At 43.5% G+C, this 24,631-nt stretch overlaps 1 protein-coding gene across 1 annotated transcript; it reads right to left on the reverse strand.

The window, feature by feature from the left end:
- Positions 1 to 22,979: 22,979 nt before the first annotated feature.
- Positions 22,980 to 23,522, reverse strand: LOC123431378 (cytochrome c-like). The gene is made up of 2 exons (XM_045115181.1): positions 23,234 to 23,522; positions 22,980 to 23,131 (listed from the first exon to the last, which is right to left on the reverse strand). Exons 1-2 carry the CDS (start codon positions 23,477 to 23,479, stop codon positions 23,039 to 23,041), a joined length of 339 nt encoding a protein of 112 aa, XP_044971116.1. The 5' UTR covers positions 23,480 to 23,522; the 3' UTR covers positions 22,980 to 23,038.
- Between the last annotated feature and the right edge of the window lie 1,109 nt (positions 23,523 to 24,631).

Genomic DNA, 24,631 nt, shown 5'->3' on the forward strand with positions numbered 1-24,631 from the left:
CAAGCACACTATTATAGTTCAAATTCAAGGTATTGAGATCACATTGTCACATCTCTTGGACATGCCTAATTTTTGAATTGCTAATTCCATGATTGTTTTTTAATTAATTTAGCCTATCGAAAGGAGTTTCTTAAAGGGAAGTTGTCGAGTAACCACATCGAGATAATGATCTTGGTACTTCTAGGCCAACCGTTAGGCGTATGCAAAGTACATCGAATATCGTTGTTGCAAGCGGCTTTTAAAGCCAAATGAATTAATTTAGATATGTTGCCTTATGATTTGACTAACCGAAATAATTTTTTAGAGGACAGTGATACTAGGGTAAGATATTTAATCAGGGAGCCTTAGAGGCCACCACCTAATTTTGATTATCAATGAAGGGCCATTGGCGATATTTCATAAAAAAAATATTCAAACGGTTCAATCAATAAGCATGTTACTTTTTTACTTTTTCTATCATCGTCTAAAGCTATTGCGAGATGCCACTACATCATTGAAGAGACGCATTTCGTTATGAATGTGTCAAGAAAAAGTTGCATAACAAAATGGGTAATTGATCCTTTTGAGATGATGAAATTGAAATGGGACACTCTAAAATGTGAGTGACTTAACATGCTTATTTTGCCTGCTGGCATTTAATTTCTAATCTTTTCAAACTAACTTATCATTTGCTTCAATGTTTTCAAGAAGATGAGAAAGTAGACCTAAGAGTTAAAGTTATTTTGGTACCACTCTTTTTATAACATGTAAAAAGAGGTTTTGTGATTTCGATCTACAAGTATGCACAATACTCTTCGGTTTTTACCGTCACACAATATGTGATAAGTGATATCATAATTCCATTCATTATGTTACCTTTGAGTGATATACTCTTGTTATAATATTGTCTAAAATTAAACTTCACACATAAATAATTTGTATCTAATTCTCACAATAATTCAATGAGTGAACCCAATAGCTATTTTTTCTGGCTCTGCCCCTGTCTTCATGTTGGGGAACATTGCATGGGAAACAAAAAAATTCCTACGCACACGCAAGACCTATACATAGTGATGATCATCTACGAGAGGGGAGATCGGATCCACATACCCTTGTAGATCGCTAAGCGGGAAGCGTTAAGAAACACGGTTGATATAGTCGAACGTCTTTGCGATCCGAATTGCAACCGTCTCACGAACTCCGTCCCGATCTAGCGCTGAACGGACGACACCTCCGCGTTCAGCACACGTACAACTCGATGATGATCTTCGCCTTCTTGATCCAGCAAGAGGGCGGATAGGTAGATGAGTTCCCCGACAACATGACTAATCTAGACGAGGAAGACAATATGTGGAGAAGAGAGCAACACGTGGCTTTTTCTGGTATGCTTTGCCCTCAAAACCTCCACTATATATAGGTGGAAAAAGAGGGAGGGCTGCCTTACCTCCTATTCCAAGGAGAGGGGTTCGGCCGAGCCAAGAGGAGGAGAGTCCTGCAATTCGGTTTGGTGGAGGACTCCCTTCCTACTTGGCCACCTCCTTCATTCTTTTTTCCTTTTGCACTCTTGGCCGAATATAGGTTATTAGGCTGTCCACCAGCCCACTAAGGACTGGTGCGCCACCTCTAGGCCTATTAGGTCCTCTCCCGGATGGGTGGCCCCTCCGGTAAAACCCCGGAACCCATTCGTCACTCCCGGTACTTTACCGGTAATGCCCGAAATCTTTCCGGAAGCCAAATGCAACATTCCTATATATCAATCTTTACCTCCGGACCATTCCGGAGCTCCTCGTGATGTCCAGGATCTCATCCGGGGCTCCGAACAACTTTTGGTCACCAACATACATAACTCAGTACTACCGAAACATCACCGAACCTTAAGTGTGCAGACCCTGTGGGTTCGAGAAGTATGTAGACATGACCGAGACACTCTCTTGTCAATAGCCAATAGCAGGACCTGGATGCCCATATTGGATCCTACATATTCTACGAAGATCTTATCGGTCGAACCTCTATGTCAAGGATTCAGGTAATCCCGTATAACATTCCCTTTGTCCTTCGGTATGTTACTTGCCCGAGATTCGATCGTCGGTATCTCCATACCTATTTCAATGTCGTTACCGACAAGTCTCTTTACTCGTTCCGTAATACAAGATCCCGTGGCTAATTTCTTTAGTCACATTGCTTGCAAGGCTTGTTTGTGATGTTGTATTACTGAGTGGGCCCTGAGATACCTCTCCGTCATACGGAGTCACAAATCCCAGTCTTGATCCATGCTAACTAAACGGACACCTTCAGAGATACCTGTAGAGCACCTTTATAGTCACTCAGTTATGTTGCGATGTTTGATACACACAAGGCATTCCTACGATGTTAGTGAGTTACATGATCTCATGGTCATAGGAATGTATACTTGACATGCAGAAAACGATAGCAATAAAATAACACGATCACATGGTACGTTTATAGTTTGGATCTTGTACATCATAAAATAACACTTGTCGATGGCTCGGAAGCCTTAACCATCTTTGATCAACGAGCTGGTCAACTAGAGGCTCACTAGGGACATTGTTTTGTCTACATATCCATACATGTATTTGCGTTTCTATTCAATACAATTCTAGCATTGGTAATATAAGATTATCTTGAAACAGGAAATATAGCAATAACTATTTTATTATTGCCTCAGTGGCATATTTCCAATAGGCTCCCACTTGCACTAGAGTCAATAATCTAGCTTCACATCTCTATGTGATTTACATTGTAACAAATCTAACACCCATAAAGTTCTGGTGTTGATCATGTTTTGCTCGTGGAAGAGGCTTAGTCAACGGATCTGCAACATTCAGATCTGTGTGCACTTTGCAAATATTTATGTCCTCCTCCTTAATGTAATCGCGGATGGCATAGAAGTGTCGGTTTATCTGTCTGGTCCTTTTGTGAAACCTTGGTTCCTTGGCTAGAGCAATGGCACCAGTGTTTTCACACAACAGATTTATTGGATCCAGTGCACTTGGCACAACTCCAAGTTCTGTCAAGAACTGCTTCATCCAGACACCCTCTTTAGCCGTCTCCGAGGCAGCTATGTAATCCGCTTCGCATGTAGAATCAGCTACGACGCTCTGCTTGGAACTGCACCACCTTACCGCACCCCCATTGAGAATAAATATGTATCCGGTTTGAGACTTAGAGTCATCCAGATCAGTGTCAAAGCTTGCATCGACGTAACCCTTTACGACGAGCTCTTCGTCACCTCCATAAACGAGAAACATTTCCTTAGTCCTTTTCAGGTACTTCAGAATATTCTTGACCGCTGTCGATTGCTCCATTCCTGGATTACTTTGAAACCTTCCCGCCATACTTATGGCAAGGCTGACATCAGGTCTTGTGCACAACATTGCATACATGATAGACCCTATGACTGAAGCATAGGGGACAACACTCATCGTTTCTCTATCTTTTGTAGTCACTGGGCATTGAGTCTTACTCAACTTTATACCTTCTAACACAGACAAGAACCCTTTCTTCGATTGTTCCATTTTTTAACTTCTTCAAAATCTAATCAAGGTATGTGCTTTGTGAAAGTCCTATCACGCGCATTGATCTATATCAAGAGACCTTAATGCCTAATATGTAAGCAACTTCTCCTAGGTCCTTCATTGAAATTTTTTTATTCAAGTAATCCTTTACGCTTCCCAAAAGTTCTATATTGTTTCCAATCAGCAATATGTCATCCACATATAATATTAGAAACTCTATAGAGCTCTCACCCGCTTTCTTATAAATACAAGTTTCTCCAAAAACTTGTATAAACACAAACGCCTTGATCACCTCATCAAAGCGTTGATTCCAGCTCCAAGATGCTTGCACCAGTCCATAAATGGATCGCTGGAGCTTGCACACTTTGTCAACATTCTATGGATCGACAAAATATTTCGGTTGCATCATATACAACTCTTCCTTAAGAAACCCATTAAGGAACGCCGTTTTGACATTCATCTGCCAAATTTCATAATTGGAAAATGCAGCTATAGCTAACATGATTCGGATGGACTTAAGCATCGCTATCGGTGAGAACGTCTCATCGTAGTCAACTCCTTGAACTTGTGAAAAACCCTTTGCCACAAGTCGAGCTTTATAAACGATCACACTACCGTCTGCATCCGTCTTCTTCTTAAAGATCCATTTGTTCTGAATAGCCTTGCGGCCTTCAGGTAGTACTTTCAAAGTCCACAATTTGTTTTCATACATAGATCCTATCTCGGACTTCATGACCTCCAACCATTTGTTGGAATCCGGGTCCACCGTTGCTTCTTCATAATTCACAGGTTCATTGTTGTCTAACAACATAATTGATAAGACAGGATTACCGTACCACTCAGGAGTAGTACGTGATCTTGTCGACCTGCGAGGTCTGATAGGAACTTGATCCGAAGTTTCATGATCATCATCATCAACTTCCTCCTCAACCGGCGTCGCAACGACAAGGGTTTCCCCTTGCCCCGCGCCACCGTCCAGAGGGACCAGAGGTTTGACAACCTCATCAAGTTCTATCTTCCTTCCACTCAATTCTTTCGAGAGAAACTCCTCCTCAAGAAAAGCTCCGTTTTTAGCAACAAACACTTTGCCCTCAGATTTGAGATAGAAGGTGTACCCAAGTGTCTCCTTTGGGTAACCTATGAAGACACACTTTTCCGCTTTAGGTTCCAGCTTTCCAGGCTGAAGCTTTTTGACATAAGCATCACATCCCCAAACTTTAAGAAACGAAAACTTCGGTCTTTTGCCATACCACAGTTCGTATGGTGTCATCTCAATGGATTTTGATGGTGCCTTATTTAAAGTGAATGCAACTGTCTCTAATCCACAACCCCAAAACGATAATGGCAAATCGGTAAGAGACATCATAGATCGCACCATTTCTAACAAAGTACGATTACGACATTTGAACACACCATTACGCTGTGGTGTTCCAGGCGGTGTCAACTGTGAAACAATTCCACATTGTCTTAAGTGAGCACAAAACTCGAAACTCAGATATTCACCCCCCACGATCAGACCGTAGGAACTTGATCTTCTTGTTACGATGATTTTCAACTTCACTCTGAAATTGCTTTAACTTCTCAAACGTTTCAGACTTGTGCTTCATCAAGTAGATATATCCATACCTACTCAAATCGTCATGGAAGGTGAGAAAATAACGATATCCGCTGCGCGCCTTGATACGTCTCAAACGTATCTATAATTTTTTATGGTTTCATGCTGTTATCTTGTCCACTTTGGATGTTTTATATACCTTTTATATCTTTTTTGGGACTAACTTATTAATTCAGTGTCAAGTGACAGTTCTGTTTTTTCTGTGTTTTTGACTCTTTTCAGATCTGATTTTGGAACGGAGTCCAAACAGAATAAAATCCCCGAAATAAATTTTTCCAGAACAGAAGAAGATCGAGGGACTTGAGGGCCAAGGCAGGGGCCCACAGGGAGCCCACAAGCCCTGTTGCCGCGGCCATGGGGGCTCGCGGCGACCAAGCTTGTGGCCTCCCTGGCGCTCCCCTGCCCTAGCTCTTTGCCCTATAAATTCCCTAAAATCCTAGAAAATATCAGGGCGTCCACGAAACCACTTTTCCGCCGCCGCAAGCTTCCGTTTCCACGAGATCTCATTCGGAGACCCTTCCCGGTGCCCTGCTGGAGGGGACTTTGGAGCCGGAGGGCTTCTACATCAACATCATCGCCCCTCCAATGACTCGTGAGTAGTCCACTTCAGACCTACGGGTCCGTAGTTAGTAGCTAGATGGCTTCTTCTCTCTCTTGGATCTTCAATACAAAGTTCTCCATGATCTTCATGGAGATCTATCCGATGTAATCCTCTTTGGCGGTGTGTTTGTCGAGATCCGATGAATTGTGGATTTGTGATCAGATTATCTATGAATTATATTTGAGTCTTTGTTGATTTCTTATATGCATGATTTGATATCCTTGTAAGTCTCTCCGAGTCTTGGGTTTTGTTTGGCCAACTAGATCTATGATTCTTGCAATGGGAGAAGTGCTTGGTTTTGGGTTCATACCGCGCGGTGACCTTTCCCAGTGACAGAAGGGGCAGCAAGGCACGCATCGTGTTGTTTCCATCAAGGGTAACAAGATGGGCTTTCATCATAGATTTGAGATTGTCCATATACATCATGTCATCTTGCTTAAGGCGTTACTCTGTTCTTATGGACTCAATACACTAGATGCATGCTGGACAGCGGTCGACGTCTGGAGTAATAGTAGTAGACGCAGAAAGTATCCGTCTACTTGTTTTGGACGTGATGCCTATAGATATGATCATTGCCATAGATAATGTCATGACTTTGCGTGGTTCTATCAATTGCTCGACAGTAATTCGTTCACCCACTGTCTACTTGCTTTCATGAGAGAAGCCACTAGTGAACACTACGCCCCCCGGGTCTATCCACAACTATCGTCTCCACTTTCACTTTTACTTTGCTTTGTTTCCTTTTTGCTTTCAGTTCTCACTTTGCAAACAATATATAAGGGATTGACAACCCCTTCATAGCGTTGGGTGCAAGCTCTTTGTGTTTGTGCAGGTACTTGTGACTTGACGCGATCCTCCTACTGGATGGATACCTTGATTCTCAAAACTGAGGGAAATACTTAGTGCTTCTGTGCTGCATCACCCTTTCCTCTTCAAGGGAACACCAACGCAAGGCTCCAAGGCCGCGGGGGAATCCTTTGCATATTTTCCAAGGAAGTCCCTGTAGGCGTAGCCAGCAGCAGAAGGACCTCTGACGTCGTTGCCGAGGAAGGTCTTTTGTTGCCGTAGCAGAAGGATTTCTGGCGCCGTTGCTGGGGAGGAGAGATCAAGTCAAGATCCATCCAAGTAGGTGTCACAAACTCATCTCTTGCATTTACCTTTTTTTACAGTTGCCTCCCGTTTTCCTCTCCCCCACTTCACATTTGCCGTTTTCATTTGCCTTTCTCCTTTGCCGTTTTCATTTGCCTTTTGTCGTTTTCCTTTGCCGGTTTTATTGCTTGCTTGTGTTCTTGTTGGTTTGTTGAAGTCATCATGGCTGAAAACACCAAACTTTTCGACTTCTCGAGTACTAATAATAATGATTTTATTAGTACTCTGATTGCTCCCGCCACTAGTGCGGAATCTTATGAAATCAACGCTGCCTTGCTGAATCTTGTTATGAAAGAGCAATTCTCTGGCCTTCCTAGTGAAGATGCCACATCCCATCTCAATACTTTCATTGAACTTTGTGATATGCAAAAGAAAAGAGACGTGGATAATGATGTTGTTAAGTTGAAGCTTTTTCCTTTCTCGTTGCGAGATCGTGCAAAAACTTGGTTTTCTTCTTTGCCTAAAAATAGTATCGATTCTTGGAATAAGTGCAAAGATGCTTACATATCCAAGTATTTTCCGCCGGCTAAGATTATCTCTCTCCGTAACGATATCATGAATTTCAAGCAATTTGATCATGAACACGTTGCACAATCTTGGGAGAGGATGAAGTTAATGATTAGAAATTGTCCCGCTCATGGCTTGAGTTTGTGGATGATTCTACAAATCTTTTACGCTGGTTTGAATTTTGCTTCTCGCAATATCTTCGACTCCGCCTCAGGTGGAACGTTCATGGAAATCACGTTAGGAGAAGCTACAAAACTCCTAGACAATATCATGACCAACTACTCTCAGTGGCACACTGAAAGCTCACCTGCTAGCAAAAAGGTACACGCTATAGAAGAAATTAACTCGCTTAGTGCTAAGATGGACGAGTTGATGAATTTGGTTGCTAGTAGAAATGCTCCTTTAGATCGTAATGACATGCCACTATCTTCCTTGATTGAGAGTAGCAACGCTAGTTTGGACGTTAATTTTGTTGGTAGGAACAATTTTGGCAACAACAATGCTTTTAGAGGAAACTATGTTCCTAGGCCTTTTCCTAGTAACTCCTCTAACAATTATGGCAATTCCTACAACAACACTTATGGAAATCATAAAAAATTACCCTCTGATTTAGAGAGTAATATCAAAGAGTTCATCAACTCTCAAAAGATTTTCAATGCGTCCATAGAGGAAAAACTACTCAAAATAGACGATTTGGCTAAGAGCGTTGATAGGATGTCTTGTGATATTGATGCTTTGAAAGTTAGATGTGCTCCTCCCAAGGTCAACTTGGATGAAACTTTAAAAGCTATGCGTGTCTCCATGAATGAGAGCAAAGAAAGAACCGCCCAAATTCGCGCTAGGCATGAATGGTTTAAAAGTGTGCGTTCTACTGATGCAAATCAAGAAGATCTTAAAAGTGCTTGGTGTGACTCCTCTTGAATCTTTGTTTTCGCGTGTCAAACCTATTGATGAAGGGGCTGGATATGAATCCACTTTGGTTGAAAAACGCCCCAATGATTCGGAGTCCACCTATCTTGATGATAAAGGTGTGGAGAGTGGAGTAGAAGAAATCAAAATATTGGGTAGTAGTGAAACTCCCACTTTGGATTTCAAGGAATTCAATTATGATACTTGCTCCTTGTTTGAATGCATTTCCTTGATGCAATCCATTGCAAACTCTCCACATGCTTATAGCCAAAGCAAAGCCTTTACCGCTCATATCGTAGATGCTATGATGAAATCTCTTGAAGAGAAACTCGAATTAGAAGTCTCTATACCTAGAAAACTTCATGATGAGTGGGAACCTACTATCAAAGTCAAAATCAAAAACTATGAATGCAATGCTTTGTGTGATTTGGGTGCTAGTGTTTCTGCGACTCCAAAGTCTTTATTTGATATTCTTGGTTTTCATGAGATTGAAGAGTGTTCTCTTAATTTGCATCTTGCGGATTCTACTGTCAAGAAACCCATGGGAAGGATCAATGATGTTCTTATTGTTGCAAATAAGAACTATGTACCCGTGGATTTCATTGTACTTGACATAGATTGCAATCCTTCATGTGCCATTATTCTTTGTAGACCTTTCCTAAGGACTATTGGTGCTATCATCGATATGAAGGAAGGGAATATTAGATTTCAATTTCCTCTAAAGAAGGGCATGGAGCATTTTCCTAGAAAGAAAATAAGATTGCCTTATTAATCTATGATGAGGGCTACTTATGGTTTGAGCACCAAAGATGACTATATGTGATTCCATCACCTTATTCCTAGCTAAGGGCGTTAAACAATAGCGCTTGTTGGGAGGCAACCCAACAAATCTATCCCTTTTCTTTCTGTTTTGTGTTTTCCACAGTTTCATAATTCTGTTATGATTGTGTTTTTTGTGTTTCTTTTTGCGTTTGTGACAAGCAAAACCGTTATGATTAGTCTTGGGGATGATCGTTTGGTCATGCTGGAAAAGACAGAAACTTTCTGCTGACGAAAAGAATTTTCATTTTTTTTCTGTACGAGCTTTTGAGTTGATTCTTTTTGCTGTTGATTGCTACGCAAATTCTTCAGACTGGTCTACTGTTAACAGATTCTGTTTTTCTTGATTTGGTTGCTTATTTTGATGAAACTATGGATAGTATCGGGGGGTATTAGCCATGGAAGATTGAAAATACAGTAACCCAACATCAACATAAGTAGAATTTAAGTTTGCTACAGTATCTAAGGAAGTGGTGGTTTGCTTTCTTATACTAATGATATCACGAGTTTCTGTTTAAGTTTCGTGTTGTGAAGTTTTCAAGTTTTGGGTGAAGTTCTTATGGACAAAGAGATAAAGAGTGGCAAGAGCTCAAGCTTGGGGATGCCCAAGGCACCCCAAGTTGATTCAAGGATGCCTAAAAAGCCTAAGCTTGGGGATGCCCCGGGAAGGCATCCCCTCTTTCGTCTTCAATCCATTGGTAACGTTACTTGGGGCTATATTTTTATTCACCACATGTTATGTGCTTTGCTTGGAGCGTCTTGTATCGTAGGAGTCTTTTATTTTTGTTGTGTCACAATCTTCCTTGCTGCACACCTAGAGAGGGAGACATGCACTCACCATGATTTTGTCGAGCTTCACTTATATCCTTTGGTTAGACAATTTAGCTCACATGTGCTTCACTTATATCTTTAGAGCTAGTTGATTTTGCTCTATGTGCTTCACTTATATCTTTTAGAGCACGGAAGCGCGTGGCGTGGTAGTTGAGCTATGCTATGAAAGTAGTCTCAAAAGGGGTAGTTATCGAAAGGGATATGAAAACTTCCACCTTCATGTGCATTGAATAGTTAGAGAAGTTTGATTCATCTCATTTAGTTTTGAGTTGTGGTTGTGGTAATATTGAAGTTATACTAGTAAGGTGTTGTGGATCTAGAAATACTTGTGTTGAAGTTAGTGATTCCCGTAGCATGCACGTATGGTGAACCGCTATGTGATGAAGTCTGAGCATGATTAGTCTATTGATTGTCATCCTTTGTGTGGCGGTCGGGATCGCGCAATGGTTTATACCTACCAACCCTTCCCCTTGGAGTATGCGTTGAATGCTTTGTTTCGATTACTACTAAAACTTTTGCAACAAGTATATGAGTTCTTCATGACTAATGTTGAGTCCATGGTTTAGATGTACTTTCACCTTCCACCATCACTATCTTCTTTAGTGCCGTGCAACTTCCGCCGGTGCATAAAACCCACCATTAGCCTCCCTCAAAACAACCACCATACCTACCTACTATGGCTTCTTCAAAGCCATTCCCAGATATATTGCCATGAAACTACCACCATGACATGTGCCACCACTTCTACATTGCCATTGCATGATCATAAGATAGCTAGCATGATGTTTCCATTGATGTCTATGACATGCTAGATCATTGTCACGTACACTACCGAAGGCATTCCTTATAGAGTCATCATTTCTCTAAGTTTTGAGTTGTAAGTGTGATGATCATCATTGATGGAGCATTGTCCCATGTGAGGAAATAAAAGAGGCCAGCGAAGCCCATTTACAAAAATAGGCCAAAGATGCCCACAAAAAAAAGAGGCCAAAGAGCCCACCAAAAAAATGAGAGAAAAAGAGAGAAGGGACAATGCTACTTTCTTTCCACACTTGTGCCTATTAAGCACCATGATCTTCATGATTGAGAGTCTCTCATTTTGTCACCACCATATAGCTAGTGGGAAATTTTCATTATATAACTTGGCTTGTATATTCCAATGATAGGCTTCCTCAAAATTGCCTTAGGTCTTCGTGAGCAAGCAAGTTGGATGCACACCAACTAGTTTTATTTAAGAGCTTTCACATACTCCTAGCTCTAGTGCATCATTTGTATGGCAATCCCTACTCATTCACGTTGATATCTATTGATGAGCATCTCCATAGCTCGTTGATATGCCTAGTCAATGTGACCATCTTCTCCTTGTTTGCCTTGCAACCTCCACCACACTCCATTCCACTTTTAGTGCTAAAACCATGGCTCACGCTCATGTATTGCGTGAGAGTTGAAAAAGTTTGAGAAAGTAAAGGTGTGAAAACAATTACTTGGCCAATACCGAGGTTGTGCTTGATTTAAATTCGTTGTGCAAGGATGATAGAGCATAGCGAGACTATATGATTTTGTAGGGATAACTTTCTTTTGGCCTTGTTATTTTGAAAGTTCATGATTACCTTGCTAGTTTGCTTGAAGTATTATTGTCTCCACGTCAATAGCAAACTATTGTTTTGAATCTAATGGATCTGAACATTCACGTCATATAAGAGGAGTTACAAAGGACATCTATGCTAGGTAGCATGAAAGCATCAAAAAATCATTCTTTATCACTTCCCTACTCGAGGACGAGCAGGAGTTAAGCTTGGGGATTCTTGATACGTCTCAAACGTATCTATAATTTTTGATAGTTTCATGCTGTTATCTTGTCAACTTTGGATGTTTTATATACCTTTTATATCTTTTTCGGGAATAACTTATTAATTCAGTGTCAAGTGCTAGTTCCTGTTTTTTCTGTGTTTTTGACTCTTTTCAGATCTGATTTTGGAACGGAGTCCAAACGGAATAAAATCCCCGAAATAAATTTTTCCAGAAGAGAAGAAGATCGGGGGACTTGAGGGCCAAGCCAGGGGGCCCACAGGGAGCCCACAAGCCCTGTTGCCGCGATGACCAGGCTTGTGGCCTCCCTAGCACTCCCCTGCCCTAGCTCTTTGGCCTATAAATTCCCTAAAATCCTAGAAAAAATCAGGGCGTCCATGAAAACCACTTTTCCGCCGCCGCAAGCTTCCGTTTCCGCGAGATCTCATCTGGAGACCCTACCCGGTGCCCTGCCGGAGGGGACTTTGGAGCTGGAGGGCTGCTACATCAACATCATTGCCCCTCCAATGACTCGTGAGTAGTCCACTTCAGACCTACGGGTCCGTAGTTAGTAGCTAGATGGCTTCTTCTCTCTCTTGGATCTTCAATACAAAGTTCTCCATGATCTTCATGGAGATCCATCCAACGTAATCCTCTTTGGCGGTGTGTTTGTCGAGATCCGGTGAATTGTGGATTTGTGATCAGATTATCTATGAATTATATTTAAGTCTTTGCTGATTTCTTATATGCATGATTTGATATCCTTGTAAGTCACTCCGAGTCTTGGGTTTTGTTTGGCCAACTAGATCTATGATTCTTTGAATGGGAGAAGTGCTTGGTTTTGGGTTCATACCATGCGGTGACCTTTCCCAGTGACAGAAGGGGCAGCAAGGCACGCATCGTGTTGTTGCCATCAAGGGTAACAAGATGGGCTTTCATCATAGATTTGAGATTGTCCATCTACATCATGTCATCTTGCTTAAGGCGTTACTCTGTTCTTATGAACTCAATACACTAGATGCATGCTAGATAGGGGTCGACGTGTGGAGTAATAGTAGTAGATGCAGAAAGTATCGGTCTACTTGTTTTGGACGTGATGCCTATAGATACGATCATTGCCATAGATAACGTCATGACTTTGCGCGGTTCTATCAATTGCTCGACAGTAATTCGTTCACCCACCGTCTACTTGCTTTCATGAGAGAAGCCACTAGTGAACACTACGGCCCCCGGGTCTATCCACAACTATCGTCTCCACTTTCACTTTTACTTTGCTTTTGTTTCCTTTTTGCTTTCAGTTCTCACTTTGCAAACAATCTATAAGGGATTGACAACCCCTTCATAGCGTTGGGTGCAAGCTCTTTATGTTTGTGCAGGTACTTGTGACTTGACGCGATCCTCCTACTGGATCGATACCTTGGTTCTCAAAACTGAGGGAAATACTTACTGCTTCTGTGCTGCATCACCCTTTCCTCTTCAAGGGAACACCAATGCAAGGCTCCAAGGCCGCAGGGGAATCCTTTGCATATTTGCCAAGGAAGTCCCTGTAGGCGTAGCCAGCAGCAGAAGGACCTCTAACGCCGTTGTCGGGGAAGGTCTTTTGTTGCTGTAGCATGCCTCCACACTCATCGGACCGTACACATCGGTATGTATGATTTCCAACAAGTCACTTGCACGCTCCATTGTTCCGGAGAACGGAGTCTTAGTTATCTTGCCCATGAGGCATGGTTCGCACGGGTCAAGTGATTCAAAGTCAAGTGACTCCAAAAGTCCATCAGAATGGAGTTTTTCATGCGCTTTACACCAATATGACCTAAGCGGCAGTGCCACAAAAACATGGCGCTATCATTTTTAACTCTAACTCTTTTGGTCTCAATGTTATGTATATGTGTATGATCGCTATCAAGATGCAATATGAACAATCCTCTCACGTTGGGTGCATGACCATAAAAGATATTACTCATAGAAATAGAACAACCATTATTCTCTGACTTAAACGAGTAACCGTCTCGCAATAAACAAGATCCAGATATAATGTTCATGCTTAACGCAGGCACTAAATAACAATTATTTAAGTTCATAACTAATCCTGATGGTAACTGAAGTGAAAGTGTGCCGACGGCGATTGCATCAACCTTGTAACCATTTCCCACGCGCATTGTCACTTCATCCTTCGCCAGCCTTTGTTTATTCCGCAGTTCGTGTTTCGAGTTGCAAATATGAGCAACATAACCGGTATCGAATACCGAGGCACTATTATGAGAGCTGGTTAAGTACACATCAATTACATGTATATCGAATATACGTGATTTTTCCTTGGCCGCCTTCTTATCAGCCAAATACTTGGGGCAGTTGCGCTTCCAGTGACCCAGTCCCTTGCAATAATAACACTATATTTCAGGCTTAGGTCCAGCCTTGGGTTTCTTCGTCGGATTGGCAACAGGCTTGCCGCTCTTCTTGGAGCTACCCTATTTGCCTCTCCGCCCCCTCTTGCTGGATCAAGAAGGTGGAGATTGTCATCGAGCTGTACGTGTGCTGAACGCGGAGGTGCCGTCCGTTCGGCACTAGATCGGAACGGATCGTGAGATAGATCGCAAGACGGTTCGTGCAATGGATCGAGAGACGGTTCGTGGGACGGATCGCGGGATGGTTCGTGCAACGGATCGCGAGACGGTTCATGGGACGGATCGCGGGACGGATCGTGGGACGGATCGCGGAACGGTTCGTGGGACGGTTCATGGGGCGGTTCGAGGGACGTGAAGACGTTCCACTACATCAACCCCGTTTCTTAAAGCTTCCCGCTGTGTGATCTACAAGGGTACGTAGATCCAAATCTCCTCTCGTAGATGGACATCACCATGATAGGTCTTCGTGCGTGTAGGAAAATTTTGTTTCCCATGTGACGTTCCCCAACATGTATTATACTGATGTGACTCTGATGTAGCTTGTGGCGAGTGTAAGCCAACTCCTTATACTCATCTTTTCAGTACATGTACTTGTAACGATATCCATTCTCGCGAAACGACGAGATGCGTTTCTATCCCTGTCGAGGCCCTCGTGCCAAAAATAAGGATAGGACCGAATCTTGGGCGTTACAGATTGACAACCTCTCTGTACTCGTGCAGGTCCACGTCTTCTGCATGCGCCAGAGCAGCGGACACCTACTTGTTGAACCTCGGAGTCCTCCTGGTTCGATAAACCTTACAGTCCCCATGTAAGGGAAATCTGCTGTTGACTACATCTCCACCTTCCACTTGGGTAACCAACGAGGGGCGAGAAGTATATCCATCAACTCGTCATCACCCGCCAGTCATCTTTATGCAACAAGTTGCATGTTAGTCGATGAAACCGGTCTCTTGTAAGCGTACAAGTAATGTTGGTCCGGGCTAATTCAATCCAACAATACCGCCGAATCAAGAAAAGACTAAGAAGGGCGGCAAATTGAACATCAACGCCCACAAACTCTTTTGTGTTCTACTTGATACTGATGGGGAACGTCGCATGGGAAACAAAAAATTTCCTACGCGCACGAAGACCTATCATGGTGATGTCCATCTACGAGAGGGGATGAGTGATCTACGTACCCTTGTAGACCGTACAACAGAAGCGTTAGTGAACGCGGTTGATGTACTAGAACGTTCTCACGTCCCTCGATCCGCCCCGCGAACTATCCCGCGATCAGTCCCACGATCTAGTGCCGAACGGACGACACCTCCGCGTTCAGCACAGGTACAGCTCGACGATGATCTCGGCCTTCTTGATTCAACAAGAGAGACGGAGAGGTAGAAGAGTTCTCCGGCAGCGTGACGGCGCTCTGGAGCTTGGTGATGATCTCGTCTCAGCAGGGCTCCGCCCGAGCTCCGCAGAAACGCGATCTAGAGGAAAAACCGTGGAGGTATGTGGTCGGGCTGCCGTGGAAAAGTCGTCTCAAATCAGCCCTAAAACCTCCGTATATATAGGTGGGAGAGGGGGGACCTTGCCTTGGGGCTCAAGGAGCCCCAAGGGGGTCGGCCGAGCCAAAGGGGGGAAGGACTCCCCCCCAAACCGAGTCCTACTTGGTTTGGTGGGTGGAGTCCTTCTTTCCTTTCCCACCTCCTCCTTTTTTTTTCTTTTCTCTTTGATTTTTCTTCCAATGCGCATAGGGCCCTTTTGGGCTGTCCCACCAGCCCACTAAGGGCTGGTGCGTCTCCACCAAGGCCTATGGGCTTCCCCGGGGTGGGTTGCCCCCCCAGGTGAACTCCCGGAACCCATTCGTCATTCCCGGTACATTCCCGGTAACTCCGAAAACCTTCCGGTAATCAAATGAGGTCATCCTATATATCAATCTTCGTTTCCGCACCATTCCGGAAACCCTACGCTCATCGGACCACACACATCGGTATGTATGATTTCCAACAAGTCACTTGCACGCTCCATTGTTCCGGAGAACGGAGTTTTAGTCATCTTGCCCATGAGGCATGGTTCGCACGTGTCAAGTGAATCAAAGTCAAGTGACTCCAAAAGTCCATCGGCATGGAGTTTCTTCATGCGCTTTACACCAATATGACCTAAGCGGCAGTGCCACAAAAATATGGCGCTATCATTGTTAACTCTAACTCTTTTGGTCTCAATGTTATGTATGTGTGTATCGCTATCAAGATTCAATATGAACAATCCTCTCACATTGGGTGCATGACCATAAAAGATGTTACTCATAGAAATAGAACAACCATTATTCTCTGACTTAAAAGAGTAACCGTCTCGCAATAAACAAGATCCAGATATAATGTTCATGCTCAACGCAGGCACTAAATAACAATGATTCAAGTTCATAACTAATCCTGATGGTAAGTGAAGTGAAACTGTGCCGACGGCGATTGCATCAACCTTGGAACCATTTCCTACGCGCATCGTCACTTCATTTTTCGCCAGCCTTCGTGCATTCCGCAGTTCCTGTTTCGAGTTGCAAATATGAGCAACAGAACCGTTATCGAATACCCAGGCACTACTACGAGAGCCGGTTAAGTACACATCAATAACATGTATATCAAATATACCTAATTTTTCTTTGGCCGCCTTCTTATCTGCCAGATACTTGGGGCAATTGCGCTTCCAGTGACCCATACCCTTGCAATAGTAACACTCTGTTTCAGGCTTAGGTCCAGCTTTGGGTTTATTCATCGGATTGGCAACAGGCTTGCCGCTCTTCTTTGAATTACCCTTCTTGCCATTGCCGTTTTTCTTGAAACTAGTGGTCTTATTCACCATCAACACTTGATGCTCTTTACGGAGTTCAGACTCTGCGACTTTCAGCATCGCAAACAACTCGTCGGGTGACTTGTTCATCCCTTGCATGTTGTAGTTCAACACAAAGGCTTTATAGCTTGGCGGCAGTGATTGAAGGATATTGTCAGTGATAGCCTCTTGCGGGAGTTCAATTCCCAGCTCAGCTAGACGGTTTGAGTACCCAGACATTTTGAGCACATGTTCACTGACAGACGAGTTCTCCTCCATCTTGCAAGCATAGAATTTATCGGAGGTCTCATACCTCTCGATCCGGGCGTTCTTCTGAAAGATAAACTTCAACTCCTGGAACATCTCAAATGCTCCATGACGCTCAAAGCGACGTTGAAGTCCCGGTTCTAAGCCATACAAGACTGCACATTGAACTACTTAGTAGTCCTCCTTACGTGCTAACCAAGCGTTCTTAACATCCTGATCAGCCGTAGCGGGTGGTTCATCTCCTAGCGCTGCATTAAGGACATAATCCTTCTTCCCAGCTTGTAAGATTAGCTTAAGATTACGAGCCCAGTTTACAAAGTTGCTTCCATCATCTTTCAACTTAGCTTTCTCTAGGAACGTATTAAAATTCAGGGTGACTGTCGCGTGAGCCATGATCTACAACACAAATATATTCAAAGTGGACTTAGACTATGTTCAGGATAATTAGAGTTTAACTTAATCAAATTATTCGCTAAACTCCCACCCAAAAAGTACATCTCTCTAGTCATTTGAGTGGTTCATGATCCACTTACACTAGCTCAAGTCCGATCATCACGCGAGTTGAGTATAGTTTCAGTGGTAAGCATCCCTATGCTAATCATATCAGCTATATGATTCATGATCGACCTTTCGGTCTCATGTGTTCCGAGGCCATGTCTGCACATGCTAGGCTCGTCAAGCTTAACCCGAGTGTTCCGCGTGCGCAACTGTTTTGCACCCGTTGTATGTGAACGTTGAGTCTATCACACCCGATCATCACGTTGTGTCTCGAAACGACGAACTGTAGCAACGGTGCATAGTCGGGGAGAACACAATTTCGTCTTGAAATTTTAGTGAGAGATCACCTCATAATGCTACCGTCGTTCTAAGCAAAATAAGGTGCATAAAAGGATTAACATCACATGCAATTCATAAGTGGCATGATATGGCCATCATCACGTGCTTCTTGATCTCCATCAACAAAGCACCGGCACGATCTTCTTGTCACCGGCGCCACACCATGATCTTCATCAACGTGTCGCCATCGGGGTTGTCGTGCTACTCATGCTATTACTACTAAAGCTATATCCTAGCAAAATAGTAAACGCATCTGCAAGCACAAACATTAGTATAAAGACAACCCTATGGCTCCTGCCGGTTGCCGTACCATCGACGTGCAAGTCGATATTATCTATTACAACATGATCATCTCATACATCCAATATATCACATCACATCGTTGGCCATATCACATCACAAGCATACCCTGCAAAAACAAGTTAGACGTCCTCTAATTTTGTTGTTGCATGTTTTACGTGGTGACCATGGGTATCTAGTAGGATCGCATCTTACTTACGCAAACACCACAACGGAGATATATGAGTTGCTATTTAACCTCATCCAAGGACCTCCTCGGTCAAATCCGATTCAACTAAAGTTGGAGAAACCGACACTTGCGAGTCATCTTTGAGCAACGGGGTTACTCGTAGCGATGAAACCAGTCTCTCGTAAGCGTACGAGTAATGTCGGTCCAAGCCGCTTCAATCCAACAATACCGCAGAATCAAGAAAAGACTAAGGAGGGCAGCAAAACGCACATCACCGCCCACAAAAACTTTTGTGTTCTACTCGAGAAGACATCTACGCATGAACCTAGCTCATGATGCCACTGATGGGGAACGTCGCATGGGAAACAAAAATTTTCCTACGCGCACGAAGACCTATCATGGTGATGTCCATCTACGAGAGGGGATGAGTGATCTACGTACCCTTGTAGACCGTACAGCAGAAGCGTTAGTGAACGCGGTTGATGTAGTGGAACGTCCTCACGTCCCTCGATCCGCCCCGCGAACTATCCCGCGATCAGTCCCACGATCTAGTGCCGAACGGACGGCACCTCCGCGTTCAGCACACGTACAGCTCGACGATGATCTCGGCCTTCTTGATCCAGCAAGAGAGACGAAGAGGTAGAAGAGTTCTCCGACAGCGTGACGGCGCTCCGGAGGTTGGTGATGATCTCGTCTCAGCAGGGCTCCGCCCGAGCTCCGCAGAAACGCGATCTAGAGGAAAAATCGTGGAGGTATGTGGTCGGGCTGCCGTGGAAAAGTCGTCTCAAATCAGCCCTAAAACCTCCGTATATATAGGTGGGAGACGGGGGACCTTGCCTTGGGGCTCAAGGAGCCCCAAGGGGGTCGGCCGAGCCAAAGGGGGGAAGGACTCCCCCCCAAACCGAGTCCTACTTGGTTTGGTGGGTGGAGTCCTTCTTTCCTTTCCCACCTCCTCCTTTTTTTTCTTTTCTCTTTGATTTTTCTTCCAATGCGCATAGGGCCCTTTTGGGCTGTCCCACCAGCCCACTAAGGGCTGGTGCGCCACCCTCAAGGCCTATGGGCTTCCCCCGGGGTGGGTTGCCCCCCCGGTGAACTCCCGGAACCCATTCGTCATTCCCGGTAACTCCGAAAACCTTCCGGTAATCAAATGAGGTCATCCTATATATCAATCTTTGTTTCCGGACCATTCCGGAAACCCTCGTGACGTCCGTGATCTCATCTAGGACTCCGAACAACATTCGGTAACCAACCATATAACTCAAATAAGCATAAAACAACGTCGAACCTTAAGTGTGCAGACCCTGCGGGTTCGAGAACTATGTAGACATGACCCGAGAGACTCCTCGGTCAATATCCAATAGCGGGACCTGGATGCCCATATTGGATCTTACATATTCTACGAAGATTTTATCGTTTGAACCTCAGTGCCAAGGATTCATATAATCCCGTATGTCATTCGCTTTGTCCTTCGGTATGTTACTTGCCCGAGATTCGATCGTCAGTATCCGCATACCTATTTCAATCTCGTTTACCGGCAAGTCTCTTTACTCGTTCCGTAATACAAGATCCCGCAACTTACACTAAGTCACATTGCTTGCAAGGCTTGTGTGTGATGTTGTATTACCGAGTGGGCCCCGAGATACCTCTCCGTCACACGGAGTGACAAATCCCAGTCTTGATCCATACTAACTCAACGAACACCTTCGGAGATACCTGTAGAGCATCTTTATAGTCACCCAGTTACGTTGCGACGTTTGATACACACAAAGTATTCCTCCGGTGTTAGTGAGTTATATGATCTCATGGTCATAGGAACAAATACTTGACACGCAGAAAACAGTAGCAACAAAATGACACGATCAACATGCTACGTCTATTAGTTTGGGTCTAGTCCATCACGTGATTCTCCTAATGACGTGATCCAGTTATCAAGCAACAACACCTTGTTCATAATCAGAAGACACTGACTATCTTTGATCAACTGGCTAGCCAACTAGAGGCTTGCTAGGGACAGTATTTTGTCTATGTATCCACACGTGTAAATTTGTCTTCATTCAATACAATTATAGCATGGATAATAAACGATTATCTTGATACAGGAATTATAATAATAACTATATTTATTATTGCCTCTAGGGCATAATTCCAACAGATACATCATCTACGCATGAACCTAGCCATGATACCACTGTTGGGGAACGTTGCATGGGAAACAAATCATTTCCTACGCACACACAAGACCTATACATGGTGATGATCATCTACGGGAGGGGAGATTGGATCCACATACCCTTGTAGATCGCTAAGCGGGAAGCGTTAAGAAACGCGGTTGATGTAGTCGAATGTCTTCGCGATCCGAATCGCAAGCTCCCAGGAACTCCGTCCCGATCTAGCGTCAAACGAATGGCACCTCCGCGTTCAGCACACGTACAACTCGATGACGATCTCCGCCTTCTTGATCCAGCAAGAGGGGCGGAGAGGTAGATGAGTTCCCCGGAAGCACGATGGCATGGTGGTGGTGGTGGTGAACTAATCTGGCAGGGCATCGCCAAGCTATGCCGGACTAATCTAGACGACGAAGACGATCCGTGGAGAAGAGGGCAACACATGGCTTTTTCTGGTGTGCTATGCCCTCAAAACCTCGACTATATATAGGTGGAGCAAGAGGGAGGGCTTTCTTGCCTCCTACTCCAAGGAGAGGGGTTCGACCGAGCCAAGAGGAGGAGAGTCCTCCTCTAGTTCGGTTTGGTGGAGGACTCCCTTCCTACTTGGCCATCTCCTTCCTTTTTTTATTTTCTTTTTCCTTTTGCACTCTTTACCGAAAATAGGTTATTGGGCTGGCCGCACCAGGCCACTAAGGGCTGGTGCGCCACCTCTAGGCCTATTAGGTCCTCTCCCGGGTGGGTGGCCCCTCCTGGTAAAACCCCGGAACCCATTCTTCACTCTCGGTACTTTACCGGTAATGCCCGAAATCTTTCCGTAAGCCAAATGCAACATCGCTCTATATCAATCTTTACCTGCGGACCATTCCGGAGCACCTCGTGATGTCCGGGATCTCATCCGGGACTCCGAACAACTTTCGGTCACCAACATACATAACTCAATACTACCAAAACGTCACCGAACCTTAAGTGTGCGGACCCTGCGGGTTTGAGAACTATTTAGACATGACTGAGACACTCTCCGGTCAATATCTCATGGTCTTAGGAATGTATACTTAACATGCAGAAAACAATAGCAATAAAATAACACGATCACATGTTACATTTATAGTTTGGGTCTTGTCCATCATATCATTCTCCTAATGATGTGATCCCGTTATCAAGTGACGACACTTGTCTATGGCTAGGAAACCTTAACCACCTTTGATCAACGAGCTAGTCAACTAGAGGCTCACTAGTGACATTGTTTTGTCTATATATACACACATGTTTTTGTATTTCTATTCAATACAATTTTAGCATGAATAATAAACAATTATCTTGAAACAGGAAATATAATAATTATTATTTTATTATTGCCTCTAGGGTATATTTTCCAACACTCTATACTTGTTCTTGTTGGCAGTAGAGGGCCTTTCGTGCGTGTTAAAATCCAGAAGAGATTCATCCAATTTGCATGGATTGTTGCCACCGGTATATCATCTTTTATTCGCGGATAACAGCTGCTATTCAAATGGTATGGGTGTTATTGAGGTGAACCTGATACTGGACATTTATTGCCAAGCCACTGGCCAGCGAATCGGAACCTGCAGCCAAACGGAGTAGTGTAGCACTTTTTGTGGAAGTATCCAAATATTAAAAACAATTGTATTTACGTTATAGTTGTAATGTGTGACGTTTTTAAAGAAAGAAAAGGGTTGTGCATGCATTATGCTAAAAGTAGACATTGTTTGTATTGAAGTTATATACTATTACTATTTAATTAATTTTAATACTGTATGGCTTAAAGGGATATTTAAACCCAATCCTAATAAATGTGATAAAAATGCATGGATTTTGTAGACTATTCTATGATAATCGTATGAACATGTCGTTATGTGTGTGTGTCCCTAAATATCTCGGTAGATATCTCAAAAGCGTATGGTGTGAGAAATAGTCTAAAAGTGGTTTTTAGTATATTAGTATTAATTATGAGGAGATAAACACCAACATCATATATCCCACAAGTTTCAGTATTAATTATGAGTGGATAAACACCAACATCATATATCCCACAAGTTTCAACGAAAGCAAACCCACAAAAGAGATGAGGAACAACCATGCATGCATATAATTAATGTATTTTCGATAAAGATGCATGCATATATATACGGATCCAGCCAATATTATGTTGAATCAACGACAGAAAGAGATTATAAACAAAACTTGGTCGCCATCTCAATTACATGGATGAATCAATCGTAAATAAACATAATGCAGCAGACAGCTATATATATATATATGCCCGCAGCCGGTGCATGTGTCTGGCAATTAATCTTATATACAGACGTTAGTTAGTTTTTTTTTTTGCGGTAATTAAGCAGTGGATTGCTTGAGGTAGGCAATGAGGTCGGCGCGCTCCTGCGGCTTCTTGAGGCCCGGGAACACCATCTTCGTCCCAGGGATGTACTGCCATGCCATCCATGGATGATGTTAGCAATTGCAAATTTGCAAGGGAGGAAGGATGAAATGAAAATGATCGAGGAAGAAGAAGAAGAAGAAGAAGAGCACCTTCTTAGGGTTGAGGAGGTAGTCGTAGAGGGTTTTTTCCTCCCAGACGACGGCCATGTTCTTGTTGGCGGTGGAATAGGCGTAGCCGGCGGTGGTGCCGGACTGGCGGCCTAAGAGGCCGCTGAGGTTGGGGCCTTGCTTGTGGGCGCCGCCGCGCTCCACCGTGTGGCACTGCGCACACTTGGTCTTGAAGATCTTCTCGCCGCCCGCCGCGTTCCCCGCCGGGGCCTCGCCGAACGATGCCATCTCGATCTAGTCTAGCTAGCTAATTGTGTCTCTCTTTCTTCTTCTTTCTTTGTTTGTTTCAGGCAACATTAATTAAGCCCCGCCAGCATGCATGCCTTAATTAGCTAGACCTGCTTTGCTTTGCTTTGTATGGTTGGTGTTGCATGCATGCATGCTTCAGCTCCTCCCCATATCAACTTAGACACGTACGGAGTTCATCCTAGCTTCTCCATCTTTCCTAAAACGGGATTGCTAAATCTACAGAGACTTAATTGACTCTCAACCCATGCTATATATATTGGTGAGTGAGATCTTACCTCACATTCGTGTTTTTCTTATTTTTTTCTTATTTATATATTATGTCACTTGAAGCCACACCCTATCTAAAATCAATATCAAGTATAGTAAGGAGTGTGTGTATTGGCCTCTCAACTTCGGTACTACTCCTACAGGCTACAAGGTGAATCATTTTTTCAAGTCCTTATTATTACTTTTTTGGAGAAAAATAACTTTAAAAGGAACATAGGCCAACGATTGAGTACTGAACGGGTCCTCCCTCAAGGAGATATCTTGTATGAAAACACCGAAAAAATCTCTTAAGTCGTTGCAAAAAACACTAAGTAGATATGGTTATATTTACTTATTGAAACACAAGTATGAAACATTTGAAAAGTTCAAACAATTTCAGAGTGAAGTTGAGAATCATCGTAACAAGAAGGTTAAATTCTACGATCTAATCGAGGAGGAGAATATCTGAGTTATGAGTTTGGCACTCACTTAAGACAATGTGGAATTGTTTCACCGTTGACACCGCCTGGAACACCACAGCGTAATGGTGGGTCCGAACGTCGTAATTGTACCTTATTGGATATGGTGCGTTCTATGATGTCTCTTGCCGATTTGCCGTTATCATTTTGGGGTTATGTGTTAGAGACAAATGCATTCACTTTATATAGGGCGCCATCAAAATCCGTTGAGACGACGCCATATGAACTGTGGTTTGGCAAGAAACCAAAGTTGTCGTTTCTTAAAGTTTGGGGATGCGATGCTTATATCAAAAAGCTCCAGCCAAAAAAGCTGGGACCCGAGTGGAGAAATTCGTCTTCATAGGATACCCAAAAGAGAGACAGTTGGGTACACCTTCTATCTCAGACCCGAAGGCAAAGTGTTTGT

Source organism: Hordeum vulgare, chromosome 2H, assembly GCF_904849725.1.
Source record: "Hordeum vulgare subsp. vulgare chromosome 2H, MorexV3_pseudomolecules_assembly, whole genome shotgun sequence".
Classification (NCBI taxonomy): Eukaryota; Viridiplantae; Streptophyta; class Magnoliopsida; order Poales; family Poaceae; genus Hordeum; species Hordeum vulgare.